This window comes from Eurypyga helias, unplaced genomic scaffold, assembly GCF_000690775.1.
Source record: "Eurypyga helias isolate BGI_N326 unplaced genomic scaffold, ASM69077v1 scaffold17692, whole genome shotgun sequence".
Classification (NCBI taxonomy): domain Eukaryota; kingdom Metazoa; phylum Chordata; class Aves; order Eurypygiformes; family Eurypygidae; genus Eurypyga; species Eurypyga helias.
In genome coordinates this window covers 1-14,989 of record NW_010234230.1, presented here as the reverse complement: position 1 = coordinate 14,989, position 14,989 = coordinate 1, and the positions used below count along the sequence as shown (strand labels likewise).

The window sequence follows — 14,989 nt, the reverse complement described above, 5'->3', positions numbered from 1 at the left end:
CGTCTGGAGTTGAGGACCCCAGAACTGGACACAGCACTCCAGGGGAGGCCTCACTGGTGCAAAGTAGAGGGGAGGGATAACTTCCCTCGACCTACTGGCCATGCTCTTCTTAACGCACCCCAGGATGCCGTTGGCCTTCTTGGCCGCGAGGGCACGCTGTTGGCTCGTGGTCCAGGTTCAAGACCTTCACCTCAGCATTTATCACAAAAGGTTGTCTGAGGGTTTTGGGCATGCCCTTGCCACAGTATCTGAGCTCTCCCAGCAGCTCCTGTTATTGATTTATGAACTGACATACTGGGAGTGACTTTTCTAGAGTCAGGAGGAATTTGGGTGGGATTCACTGGACTAGAGAAATATACAGGGCCACTATCTATATCTGGACTTCTAGCCATGTTTTTACTGTATTTAGGGTCCTGTTAATCACTGACAGCACACTTAATACCATTAAGGTGCATGATTCAGCTCATCCCAGAGTAGATGTTTTCCATCAAAACCATGATGTGCCTATTTCTTTCCGCTGTCCATCACAGGCACCCAGGGTGACCAGCTCGGGAGGAGACACCTCCCTCTACAGCATTTCTAAAGACAGAGTATTGAGCAACGCGTGCGGGGCAGCACTTGCACGCCGTACCTGCTCGTTCTGGTAGGCAGTAACAGAAGTGAAGACAGTCTCAGGGAAGCTGAAGACCTGAAAGATGCTCCAGCGGACACTGAAGAGGTCATCCGCCTGCACAATGTGGAAGCGAGGCTTGTAGCGGTGCATGGAGTGCAGGATGATCTAGCACAGAGACAAAGGAGAAATTTTCCACATGCAACCACGGCCAACACACTGCGCAAAGTGTCTTGTGGAGGCTCCCAGGACACCCATTTCAAACCAGGGATGCCTGCCGGGGCCTGGTGTCCCTCCCCACCATGCCTCTGCAGTGACAGTACAGACTAAAGCCTTCCCCAACAAGTCGTTAGGAGGGCACAAGGGCTGGGCTGAGGAAGGAAGAGGGCACTGGGTATGTTTTAATCTCCACATGATATAATTTCTCACAAATCTCCCTGTATGTCCCATAACATCCACAGGCAATAAATTCTGAGAGAGCACAGCAAAAGGCCGGCTACAACCTACATGCCCATGTTGATCCAAAGTGTTGTTGGTGAGCTTCAGTTTCTGGAAGGAGACAGGTTCTTTCATCCAGTGGCTGCCAGGAGCTGGGGAATCTGGGTGGACGTAGGTGCGACAAGGGAGCTGAGGCTCTGCTTTTCCAGCAACTTCCCACTGATCTTTATTCCACTGCGAAGGGACAGACAGATAGCTGGAGCTTAACAAGCCCTACTTTCATTACAGGAAAGCCCTAGCAACTTTGTTTCACTGTCCATTTAGTGTACTCCTCAGAAGCAGTCCTGAAAAGTAGCAGATTTTCTCTTAGGAGCCATGATCATGTTACCGAAAGAGCTCCAAGTTTAGGCCTCATTTTTCCTCCCTTTCTCCCAGCGGCTGTCAGAGAAGTCTGACGTTAATCATGATTAAAACTGTACCACTTGCAATGAAAATTAGTTACCTTTCCAGCTGCTCCCCAAGCAAAAGTGACAAATAACTCCACAGAGGCATAAAATCCACCAATTACTTCTGAACTTTGTCCAGAGGCAATTTATTTACCAGCCTGGCCAGTGAAGCATAAACATTAGTCTATTTTGAACAAAGACAGAAGGAGAGCGTAACTTTATCATTTGAAGTACTTACCTTGTACCTGAAGTTGTCCATTGGCACAAAATCTACCAGCATGAGGTACTTGGCATATGGGATTAAGCCGGAAACTTTGATTTTGCATTGTGGAAACATTCGTCTGAAGGAGAAATGAAATGCACAGTGTAAGTCCCTACAACGTTGATATTGTCTAATGATCAAGCAGCGGGTCATGTTTACTCCCTATTGGGCAAAATTCCGGCAGCAGTATTTCTGCAGGCCAGCTACTGAACATTTTTACCGTTTCACTGATGCACTGCCTAACCCTGTGGGTTTAGGCGGAGCAGGCACGAACGGGGCAGCAGGCACCGATGGCCTGGCATTGTTACTGCTGTTGTTCCTCTGATCCCTGTAACACAACAGTGGGAAACTTTAAAGAAAATATTTGGAATTTGCACATACTTCCTAGGTTTCTGCAGCTATCACAGAGCTGGAGAATAGATTAGAGCATTTTCTAGCGTGGGTAGAAAACGTGCTCTCATCTAAAAGCACATCTAGCTTTCTGTTCCGGTACTCCCTGCCACCACTTTCATCTTCTGACTCTGCGAAAAAGCTTTGACACCTACCTCTCTACCCAAGGGGATTAATTCAGCTCACAGCAGCTTTGACATAACATTGCAATTTCACAATTTCATATTCTTTCACTGCAAGCTCCACAACGCGTGACTCATTTAAACCCTAGAGTAGTCTGCACGCACAGTCGCTACTATTCTACACCACGTTCTTGTCTGCGAACGCAGACTCAAACCCAGGCATTTACTGCTCAACTGCTTCTGCCTGTGACCGAGGCAAAGGAAGCCCAGGGCACTTTCCAGGGCAACCTGGAAGCGACAGGAAGAGCATCAGTGTTTAGTGCTGAGATAAGAGCACAGAAGTTTCTCAACACGTGAGCCCCACAGTGACCGTCTGCACTTCACAGTTTGGACTGCTACTACATCCTGAAAATGCAGTTCTGCCAGACATGCATCACTGGCTAAAAAACTAGTCTGAGGGCCACCATGTGAAACATAAGCACTCGGAGAATTTTGGTAACAGCTTGGAGGGTGAGGCGTGGGCAGCTGTCCTGCTCCCTCACCTGCCGGATTTGGTGATGATCATCTCAGTTCCTATCTGGTGGAACTTCATCCAGAGCCCCATGTCCTCGAGGGTGACCACAATGGAGCTCTGTGGGTACGGCTCCAGGCTGGGGGAAGGAAGTGCCTCACACGGCGCTTTCACGTCTGCCGGAGAGAAAGAACACGTTAACTTCCGACCATCATGCGGGAGAGGAGCCAGCATGACGCAGCCTCTCCTGCTCGGAGACAGGGCCCCGAGACGCAGCACCAGCATCAGCCCCCCCAGTGCCAGGTCCCTCCACCACGGGGAGCTACCGGCTGTCGCAGGGTGCTGTAACAGACGGGGTCCGTGCACCTGGCCACTCACTCCCTCCGTCTGGGCTCGGCGCATCTCGTTCCCAAAGCACCGCGCAGTGCACAGCGCGGGCTTGGCTCGGGAGGCCGGGTACCCTGATGGCACCCACTAAGGTCCCAGAGAACTGGGAACTAGCGAGTCTGTGCCACAACGCACCTCTAAAAGAAAACCCGGTATTTACCTTCACAGGCTTTTTGTTACTTACTTGTCTTACAAGGCATAAAGCCTTTTCCAACAGTTTTGGTTTTAGCTGTTACGTTGCTTTGTGGACATCTGGGTGTTGTACAAACTCCGCCTGACTTCCCCTACCCCAGAACTCCTACCCCCAGGCAGCACAATCCACCTTCACTCCTGCTCTGTATGAGCAGGCTCACACAAAGCACTTGACCAAGAGAAGACAAGGCAACCTGAAAGGACTGGGAAGACTTTTAAGTGTACCAGTGGGTAATGGGAGAAAATGACAGGTAGGTGGTAGCAGAGGTGAAAAATCTCTCCAGAGGACAAAGAAGGGGCAGACAGGAAACCCAAATAGAGTGAAGGCAAGAAAGGGAGGTGACAGAGCCGGACAACAGCATATCCTGAAAAGAGGATGGCTGGTCTGAACTGGACTGGGGATGGAGACACGGAGGAGCCTGTGACAGCGGTGGAAGGTGCCACCTCCGATGTGCCTGCACTGTTACAGGCAGAGGACTAACCACGGTCCTGTGGAAGGGGAAAGGAAGCTATTCTGGAGGAACTGGCTTTGGCGTCGATGGTACCCAACTCCTCTGTAGAGCTGTTTGGATTAAAAACCTCCCATCGGAGCTCCTAAGGATGCTCTAACGCACGCAAGATTGTTGCTGCCATACTGACAAGCCCAGGCAAAAAAACCAGCTCCGTTTCAGGTCAAAACGTGACCTGGTGTAGCTACTGCTGGGCCGATTTCGTACCCACTAAGGCTTCACCAACCCTGCCCCGTGGTCTGAACGACGTATTAATAAGCTCGACTCGCCACAGCGGCACTGTCCCCAGCTTTGTGCGGCAGGTCACTCCTGCCGGGCGATGCGTTATCAGCCCATTTGTCTAAAAGGGAGATTTTTCTGCCTCTCAGCCTCATCAGATCTTGTTCAGAGCTTATCAGAAATAAGGGAAACTTCACCTTGTTACAGTGTTTCTGGCTTCAAAAGGATAAGCACGAAAATTAGACAAATATTTCCAGAGAAATTAGCTTCTTTCAGAAAGCGACACCTTCCCAGAAAAACAGCCCAATGTGAGTCGAAGGGGTTCTTCCCACACCATCAGGAAGTAAAAAACATTTAAACCTAATTTTGTCAGTTTGTAAAGGTCTTTAGGCATTTAAAAAAAATATCCTCTACCCTTTTTTCTGCTTTGATCCAACATTAATGAACTGGCTAAGAAGTGACACCTAGTTTGCTCACTAAGATTAGCCTGTTAACATCTTCTTACTAAAGCTTCCCCCATATCCTCTTGCAGAGACATGAAAGCTGCCACGAGACGATGCATTCGGTAGCTCAGTGTGGCACATGTATCAAAAGGAGTTACAATAAAATTGGGCTGATTTCCCACAGGAGTCATCCAGTCACAAATACATGCAAACAGATTTTGATTAGACAGACAGATGCTCACTCCTTCCCCAAATGAATTTTACAATTAACATTTTTGTAAGCAAATTCCAATGCCATTAAATGAGACTACAGCAAGGCAGATCTCAGGAGTCCTTACTGAGGAGAGACTGCCACAGAAATCAAGAGGAATTTAAGTGAAAGGAGTTCAATACTGAATTAAAAAACTCAAAGGCAGATGTTATAATCTGTTTCTCACCAAAATGAATCCATAACACACCTGTATGAGTGAGAGGCTATGGGAGATGGGGAAAAGGCTGGCACGTACAATAAGCACTGCAGCAAAGACTCTGAAATGTCGTTAGTGCCGCTCACGGCGCGGGTTCCGTGCGCGCAGCCAGAGGCTGAGAAACAGGACATCACCAGTTTGCGTGCAGATCTGGACCCCAGCAATGGTGTGAGCTTGCCAACGGATCCACCCAGCTGGCTACAGGCATGTGCAATCTGCTGCAGGAGGATTCTGCAGTGGTGGATGCCTTTGGAGGATCCACTTGGGATTTGCTTTGCAGAGGCAAAGGCTGGCTCACAAGGCACTTCGCATTCACCCCTGGTTTGTGCCTGTGCGGCTGATGCCAAGACTCACACACACATCTCCCCCACGAAGATGCCTGCATGTTGGAACTACAGCACAAAGAGGTCTATGGCAGGGTGTCCGGGCACTGAGCTGGACTTATTAAAGCTGTACTTCCGTCCTCGTCTACTCAGTTTTTATTCTAGGTATTATTGAAAAAGATCTAAATGTTTTCCAAGAATTTTAGTATGAAGCTGTTTTAAAAGTATCATCATCATCATTGTGGTGGTAACATTGCATGTGGCACTTTTTAAAACATATTCTTTATGCCAAGATGAGTTTGAAAAGGAAAAGAGCTGCTATGATAAAGGCACTGAAAACTGGGAGATCTTCAATCTATTCCATGCTTGATTTTGAAGTCCTTGGACAAATAAGAGCAGTTTGTCCTGCTATTTCTGTATCTAGAATAGGTTGTAGATATCTTTTTCCTGCCTTGGAGACGGAAAGGAGAAGAGGAGAAATGCGAGTCAGTCCAGTAATGCTTGCAGGAAGATGCTGGAGTGCAGCGCACTCACCTAAAGCAGTCCCTCAATTAACTGTCAGTTACTGAGACAACGGTATGATGGCAGAAGATCTGTTGCAGCCTTCCCAAAATATATGGGATAGGGTTTGCAACGGTGGGAAAACTCCAACAAGGCAAAAGGTATGCTTCTTCACCAAAATCAGTTACCTCCCGAGTGAAGAAATCCAGCACAAACAGAGAAGAAACGCATGTCAATCTATAGAACTACCCAAGAAATTAATCTTGCCAATAACCGAAACACCCCCATGTTCTCTGACCTCATAAATGTCAGTCGAAACACGCCGACCCCCTGGAGAGAACCTTATTTTTCAGAACCAGAAAGCTTTTTGGCAATAACAAAAGTACCTGTTTCTCTAAGTGCAATGGCTTCACCTCTGAAATGCACCCAGTCCTCCTCGCCTGGCGTAATTCTGCTGGGGGGGGTCATACACCAGAAACAACCCAATAACAAAAGGAGGTGACTTCTCCACCACTTGGAATCTTTCACACGGTAAAATACCGTAACGCAGTCTGTGATTCTTTTTCACTGCTGCTCTCTCGCTTTTCAAGTCAAAATTCTGTTAGGTGGCAGAAATCCGTATGAATCAGATCGACACAGTATGGACTGCTTTAGCAACACCCGAAACAACGCTGACGGTGGAAATGATCTGAGTCACTGCACGTGTCTTTTGCTTATGAATGAAACAACACCACGTTGCAGAGGCAGCGCAAGGAAGCTGCGAACACCCAGCCACCTCCAACGGGTACGCGAAGGGCATACCTAAACCAGGTAAACAGCCGTTTCCTGCCGATGCAGAGTGAAACCCAGGACTAGATTTGGGGTTCCGTTACCGACAAATGCAGGACCTCTGGACTGGCCCTTAGTTTCGCAAAGCACATCTGTCATTGTGTCCAATCTGATCATGCCCCATGCCAAAAAGTTTAACGGCATGTTAGGATACAGACTGATGAATTAAAACATAAAAATGACCCTAAGGAAATCACAAAATCCTGTGTTTGGGCATGAACCTGGCAGAGATGGGGTACGCCTGCTTCGGATTTTTACTTTCAAAGGGCAGAGAAAAACCAAAACCAAAACCAAATAGTCTGAACCAGAACTATTCTTAGCAATATATTTCTAAACCGGGAGCCTTCAACATGAAGAACTCGGGGTTCTTCGCAGACAATATCCAAATAACAGCTCTAGCCTTCAGCGAAGGATCACGTTGCACGGGGTGATAGGGATAAGGGAGTTCTGGGCACAGCTGTGAGTAAACCTTCGCTACAGAAGATCTCCCAAGGCTCACAAAGAACACTCAAACCTACAATTTCTTATCTATCACTACCAAAGAAACAAACCAAACCAGATTTGAGAAGTCCTCTCCAGCCACACACACACAGCGGTAAGTGCTGGTAACCCTTCAGGAGCACTTGTTCTCTTTCTAAAATGATTGTACGCCCTTGGCATAAGTCTGGGATCTTTCCCCGCAGTAGGAACAGGAGGGAATCCTTTACCTACCTGGTAAAGCTTGCATTTTTCCATGTACTGTGGAGTCTAGGAGGCTGCACGGCCGAGAGAGCCACCAGAGTTCTTACAAGGGGAGTCAAGATAGTCCAGTTCCAAAGCAGGTCTGATTTCCTGAAGCAAGCAAAAGCCCTTCCCTCTGAGATCCAGTGTCAAGAGTGCCGGGGCTGAGGATGGGACTCCAGGCGCAGCCAGCCAAGGTGAGTTCCTGTTTTATGGAGGCTAATGAGCAGGGAGGAGCTTCTTGCCAGGGCTGTCCCCTTGCAATCCTTTGATGTCCAGAGGGACAAAGAGAGGAAGGATCTGCAGCAATGGCTGGGGCTAAGGAAGAAAATCAAAGAGAATTAACATGGCTTTGACATACAGGAAACCCTACAGGGGAAATGCACCTTGATTTACTGCTAACGCACTTTTAAACAAATAGAGACAAGACCAAAAACCTCAGTTGAAGACTTGGCTACAAAATAAAAAATTCCCTTAACAGCAAGCAGGAAAAATTTCCTCGTGGCTATTCCACGGATTTGATATACTTTTCATCTCCAGAGCACAGAAACATTTTACTGTTGATTTCTGGTATCAGGACTGTATCCCACCCAAGTGGGTGTTTAACAGTCTGTGGTGAAGTTTGCTCTCACAACCGGGATGCTGCAGCAAACCATGCATTCACCAACACGGCTTCTCCACGGACAGAAACACATGTGGTGACATAATGTGACTTACCTACCCAGCCTCTGCACCCACAGCCGTTAACCACACGGTTACTTTTCCTCCTGCGCCGTATTTCTATGGCAGGGTCCTCACCACTGCCCCACATCTGCTCTGCGGCTCAGGACCCAGGCTGCCCTACAGCCAGCATCTTTTCAGCTACGCCTCACGAGGGAAAGCTGGAATGGTTTAATGACACAGCCACGCTAGCGCGGCATTTTACCGGCACCAAACTCCTTCGGCTGGCACGTTCCAGGGCTAGTGCAAGCGATCCAAGAGTCTCATGGTGGATCAGACACTGGTTTTAGGCCTTTTCCAAGGCACTGCTCTTACTGAAGGAAGGCTGAGCAGAAACTAAAGGACTTGAGCGTTTTCCCTTAATTAGTTTATTCTGCAAGTGTGACCATTAGCTTTTGTGCTTACAAGTGCTAAGAGACAGCAATCAAGTCTCATGCTTCAGGCACAAACCAGCCACTACACCTCTGAAGAGGGGAGTTCTATGCTTTCCCCGTACATAAATAGCTATACTAACATTTTCAGGTCAAAAATGCTCAGGAGGAGGAGGTCAAAAGCAGGATACCTGTCTCAAGGAGCCAGTGTTGTTGGATCCTGCACAGCACATCAAGGAGCTCTGTTCATTTCACAGCCCATTGCTGTAAGGCTGCAGCTGATTCATGGTCTAGTCTTGCTCCCCATAAAATAAACGGTTTTTATCCTGGCGGTGATGTTATTGGGACATCTCACTGTCAGTCTGACACACAAAACATAATTCCGAATTTATTCAGTCAGCTTCTGTCACCGAACAACATCCCTTTAGTTCTGCTCTTGGAGCAGGCAATGCAAGAACATGCAAAGAGGGTGAAATAGTTTAATTAGAAGAACGATTGGCTCTTTTTCAACCATATATTGAATGTTAGGCCTCCCAGTACTAGGCAGGGAGAGAAAAGCCAATGCTTAGTGTGGCATCAAAGAACGTTTCAAAGAAAGGGTCTGAAGAGTTTGAGAAGGCCCAAGGAGGATTCTGTAGGAGGGGATAGTCCATTGGATCCTGGTATAATTGAAGGACCACATCCAGCCTTCATGACATCCCTTTAAAACTACTGGATAATACAGATTGCAGCTCTTCTCCTTCAGCTAACGTGAGGACATCCAGAACTGGGGAGTCTCAGTACCACTGAGGAGGAGACTGTCACGGGGTGGAACTACATCAACTTGTAACTCAACTGGAGATTAGTTATGTCATATGTGGAAAAATAAATCGGAAGGGAAAAGATCAGCTGAAAATGCTAACAAGATCAAACCTCCACTGCTGGTACTCGCACAGCCGCTAGCAGACACCAAGAAAAGATGATGCAGAAATGCTTTTCTGCTCTGCTACGAAAGGGAAGTCAGCATCAAACCTGTCCCCCCACGTCCCACTCTTCTACAGCTAGTATTTTAATTGTAGGAAGCTGAAGACAACCCTAATCAGAATCTGAAAAGGAAAAATAGAACAAAAATTGGGTCAGATTGAAGCTAGCAGCGAGATGGATCAACATCCCACACAGTATGAAACTGCGCAACAGCAGCAGCAGCACTGGGAATTGCAGACTCTTCACCTGACAAGAGCGTGGGATGTGTATCATGACTTGCTGCTTCTTCCACTAAAGGGTATGAGATAGTTCCCCGCTGCCACTTCATTTGCACACTGCCTATCAGCACGTCTAGCAACACACATTTGCTCCAAGTGCTCAAATCCTTTTGGCTTTTTCCCAGCTGATTGATGGGGAAGGTGGAGTCATTAATTACCCATGACTGGTTAACAACCAGCTTTCTCCCAGCCATGCTGGTTGCCCTGGTAAGGTTTTACAACTGGGGGAAAAAAAAAGTGAATTTGTTATTATTGCTGGAAATGGGGCTAACAGGAGCAATCCCCATGAAATTCGTCACTAGTAAAGAGGGAATTCAGCACATTACCCTCCGGTCTGTCCATGGAGCGCCTTGGGGCGGTTTGCTGGGAAGTCAGAGGTGAATGTGCTGGTGTCTAACAATTCACTGGCAAATTGGAGGCTGTCGGGGAGGAAGGGGCTGGGGGACAGAGTGGATCTGACATGTGTGAGTCAGTGGCGCACACAGCTCTGCCCCAACACCATTTGCAGCAGCAGGTAAATATGCTGCGGTGCCCAGCTCTAACACAGGCTCTCCGGCTGCGCTGGAGGGGAGAGGTAGGGCAGCAGAAGGGACATGTGTGATGACAAAAGCAGAGGCCAAGAGCTTTTGCTTTGCATTTCTTTGAGGAGGTGATTAGAAAGAAACATTCCCCTCTGGGTTTTGCGGTAAGGCAAATGTTTTCTGGCACTTCTCCTGCACGTGAAGCTTTAACCCCTTCACACGCAACGGGAACTGCTCAGCACACACACCATTCCCCATTCCTGCCCTTTGGTGCCTGGGTCCCACAGACTGCGGGAGGACAGATAACGTGTTGGCTAGCAGGAGGCTTCAGCTATCAGGACCTGCAAGCGGGGGCACAGGATGCAGCACCTCTGGCCACGCAGGACCTCCAGGACAGTGTACTGCCCCGAGAGCAAGCTCAAGTGCGAGGCACAAAGTTACTGCCCGTGAGCCTGCTGAAATGCAGTGGAAACCTGGATTAGTAATAAGGATCTTTTGACAGGGCCAGTCTTGGACCATTGCTCATCTGTACCAGCCAGCAGACTCCTCACTGCGCACACGGTTGTGAGATAGTGTTATCAGCCTTCATAAAACTGGGCTTAAACAAAGCGGTGTTGCCTGCCTGAGTTTGCACAAGTGAAAAATAACAACACAGAGAAGTGCAGAACGTATTTAAGAGATAATCCCCTCCGGAGCGTGAAGACAGCCTTACTGGTGTTTAAATGTGACTCCTTCAGCAGATTCCCACCTGGTGCACAGAGGTACCAAAGCGTCTTGACGACTCTTTATGAAGGACTGAAGGATGCTGCCATCGGCACGGGATGAATACTGAAAATGTGGAGAAACAGTGTGTCATTAACAGGACCCAAAATAAACTAAACACATATCCCTTCATTGATAGCTACTTGTTCTCATAAGGAAAAACATGACCCTCCAGACAGTTTCAGAATCCACAAATCTGCCCCTTAAGCACAGGCTCAGCTTGCTGCAGGGCATTACGGGAAAAGTGATGTTCTTCCAGAGAAAAAGCCTGATGAAGCTACTGCTCCTAGAGCTGTGCCAGCCTTGAAGCACGTGACTCCTCGTCCTTGCTAGTGACCGACATCTCACACAGAAAAGAAGGAAATCCCAGTGCAACTCCTCAGTCAGCACTGACCGGCAGAGCGAATGGAGCAGGGTTGGTCAGGACAGAGCGGCTGGGCTCGGACAGCATGGGCACAGTCTGAATTTGGGCAGCTTTATGAGCAAGTCTCTGTGGGTGGCTACAGGAATGGTGAAAGCCTGAAGTGTTTTGAGATCCCCTGAAGCAGTAGTACACACCATTTCCTATTGTGTGGTAGTGTAAGGAACAGTTCCTACCCAGTTCCTTACGGCAGCTCACATAAGGCAGCGTTTTCTTCTGGTGATGGCTAATGGTACCTTTTTTCCCCCCTTTTTACTGTTGGGTCTGATAGCTTTTTCCTGGAAAAAGCTGTCTGCTGTCTTCAGGCACGTTACATGAGCACTGGCATGCAGACCTTCCTACCCTGGGACTGTGCAAAGATCCCGCAGAAGGCAGACCTCTGCGGGGCCGAAGACCCCATGCTGAGCCCCAAACCGTACCACCCCAAATCTTCCCTGTGCTCTCAGAAAGCAAAAATCACATTTGGCAAAACCAAACAGTTGGTTGGAGAGGGCCTGTTGGTAACAGCTCGATGCTAATTCACAAGGCTCTCTCTGGACAGGGCAGTGTGGTGGGGACGGGCCCTGCCTGCGCCCACCCTGGAGGGGGCTGTACCGCAGCAGTGACGGAGCTGCTTTGGAAGGGAACGTGTGACAGTGGCTCATGTAAATGAAAAGTTGTACACTGTATGTTTAATACGAGGCTTTTCCTCTTGTAGGTTTGTGGATTGAGGTATCTGGCCGCAAAGCTGTGCTCCTGAACCAAGGAAAACAGGATGCTCTTCTGTCCCCCCCTTTATCATATCCGCCCTCCACAGGTCTCCTGGAATATGCACCCTGCCCCAGCAGTTAGTTAGCATTGAGACAAGAAGGGAAATACTTAGCAGCCACTTAACACTGAAGGCTGAGTTTGGCCTCAAAGGCTACAGTCCAGAGTCAAATGCAAAATATTTCTGTCTGGAGCTCTTTCAAGTTTTCACAGACTCCTGGTGTTGGGTGCAGTGTTTTCCTGACAGCCCATTGTGTTCCCAGACACAGCTCAGCACTCCGTCCCACTCAAATCCACAAAAAATCCATACCGGAGGGACTTAGGCAGCAAGAAGGGCTTTGCCCCACTGCAAGGACAGGGCCACCCAGCACCAGCTGCCAGCTCCGGCACTGGGGAAGGGTCGTGTGTCCCCCCCAACCCCACACCTGGGGACAGCAACCCAGCCACAGCCCATGGTCTCCATCAGGGGCCACAAAGGATCAGCCTTACGAAGAGGCAGCCAACGGCTCAGGCTTAAACCCGTACATGAACACCTCTACATTTACACGCGTGCACAAGAAGCGCTATGCACAGCTTAAAAATGGCTGGCGGTTTATTTCACCCTGAATTGAGGCCAGAGAAGAGTCCTGAGCAGAATGGGTTCTGCTGAACAGGAGCCCAGTTGACAGTGCTGCAGCAATCTCGGTCTGTGAGCCCAGCTTTTCAGGAAAAAGCAGCAGCCCCATGCCCAGAAGCTTGTATGGAAACTTTCTGGAATTTCGGGATTGCAGATACACTGTCACGTGACTTCGGTTCCCACAAGAGATTATTTTTGTTGGTGCAGAAGGATTTGTAAAGCCATGAGACCAATAGATCAAAAGGCAGACTTAATCATACCAGTCAGTTTGCAAATTGCTTTGTTTTGCCAACACAGATTCATTCGATTGCTTTCGTGAGGAAGTCTCCACACACTGGTTATCATAGTAAGGTTCTAATCAGAACAGGAAATCAATAAACAGTATAATTCCTCATCAAAGGAACTATCTTCAAAGAGCAAATGAAGACTGTTAAGATTTAAAGGTTTTGGAGCTTAAGAATAAAAACTCTTTTGAGCTCCACAGGGCTCAGTTCCTCCAACATCATTACTGACTCTAAAGAACTTTGAGGAAGTTAGTTAACATTACCAGAAAGCATGAGATAACAATTAATCCATATGCAGTAGATATTGATTCAGAGTATTTTATACTAAATCGTATTTCATAGAACCCCAGAACGGTTTGGGTTGGAAGGTACCTTAAAGACCACCCAGTTCCAACCCCCCTGCCATGGGCAGGGGCACCTTCCTCTAGAGGAAAGGTTTTTTACTCATTTTACTAAGATTTTATTACTGCTTTTTTTTACCCTTTCACAGTATTATCTATCATTTCTTTAAAAAATAACTATAAAAAAATTATATAGCCAAAAGTTACATACATCTCACAGGAAGAAGGGAACTGAACCCACCGGATGTCTAACCAACCTGTAGAGTCTGAGCTGAGCTATTTGTAGGATTTTCCATTAAAAAAAAAGAATGCCAAGGTAGACTCGTGCCGTACGTCCTGCAAGGCAGTTTTTGAAAGGTAACACAGAGCATTATGATGGGACATACACAATCTGTAGGCAAGTCTGAAGTCAGTACCAAGGAACTGGAATTATGTATTCATTTTGAGCCGAAAATCCTTGGATAGACTCTTGAGCTGCACTGTTCCTCACCCAACTTGGTCATCACCTCGTAGCAAAACGAGGCTGGTGTCCACAGTAACAATATTCAGGTAAGGATCCTTTGACATCACCTGTAAGAGAGAAAAAGCACCTGTCAGAGTTCAGGGACTCCCCATTCTGCAGTGGGATGAGGCTGTGATAAGCAACCGTGAACTGACATCATCGATCACAGCGACCACTACTCTGTCAGGAATTTTTCCTCCATTCTTCTCATGCTGGCAAATCGCTCACGCTTGTTCTTTGTCGCAGTCATGGGCCAGGGCGCAAACTCCAGGCAGGATCACAGCCCCACGGCTCCCTCCCCCTCCCCAGCAGATTGTGAAACGTTTATGACCTGGCTCTTATGGCTCTAGAGGTGCCGAATGGCCTTTTCCCCCCTCCAAGTCTCAGCTCCTGACAGGCAGCTACAGACCAACTTTTAGCCGGTTTGGTCCGTAGTTGTGGATTTTATTGCCCAGTTTGTCTCTTCAGCTCACATTTGTAAGCTCCAGAGTAGATTTTTCCCTGGCTCACACTCTGCAGCTCAAAGAACTCTTCTTGTTTTTATTACATCCTTAGTGATTAAAGGGATATTTAAACCTCACAGTGCTCCCTGCTGTGAATATAAAAGCCTAGCATCATTTTGGATAGATGTGTTTAGAAAAATAAATTAAAAATTAGCCCTACTAGAGCAGACAAATGCTTCTAAGTTGTTAAGAAGGTCAGGCACTTGAAGGATTTAAATACGGTGGTTGTAATTCCTTGAGAAACCAAGGGACGACCCATGGCTTAGAGCTGTCTGAACAGTTACACAGCCAAGTCCCACTTAGGCTGAGGACAGTGGAGGGGTGCAACGCCTCCATTATACTGAGCTGAAAATACCGGATTTCGTCTGCTTAAGCACGAGTGACACCGATTTATCCTCCTCTAACCTAGCCATCACTAACACACACCATAGGCACCGTTCTTGAACACACAATCTTTGCTTTTGTGATGGCAAAACTGCTTTTAAATGACTGGCACTTTACAACCCCATCTCTGCCTGCCAACCAAAGGCAAGTACAAACAACAACATCATGTAAATTCAACAGAAGTATTTAAATTGTGCTCAGAAGAGTG

General features: G+C 47.7%; 1 protein-coding gene across 1 annotated transcript in view; it reads right to left on the bottom strand.

Annotated features, from left to right (window-relative positions):
* Positions 1-7,515, bottom strand: part of LOC104517368 (T-box-containing protein TBX6L) — an 11,828-nt gene extending 4,313 nt beyond the window's left edge. Inside the window, exons 1-5 of the mRNA XM_010162003.1 lie at positions 7,360-7,515; positions 2,811-2,955; positions 1,733-1,835; positions 1,118-1,282; positions 632-778 (exon numbers count right to left, since the gene is read on the bottom strand). Of these exons, the coding sequence (XP_010160305.1) occupies positions 632-778; positions 1,118-1,282; positions 1,733-1,835; positions 2,811-2,955; positions 7,360-7,375 (576 nt within the window). The 5' untranslated portion in view covers positions 7,376-7,515. The remainder of the gene's footprint in view (positions 1-631; positions 779-1,117; positions 1,283-1,732; positions 1,836-2,810; positions 2,956-7,359) is intronic.
* Positions 7,516-14,989: the final 7,474 nt, after the last annotated feature.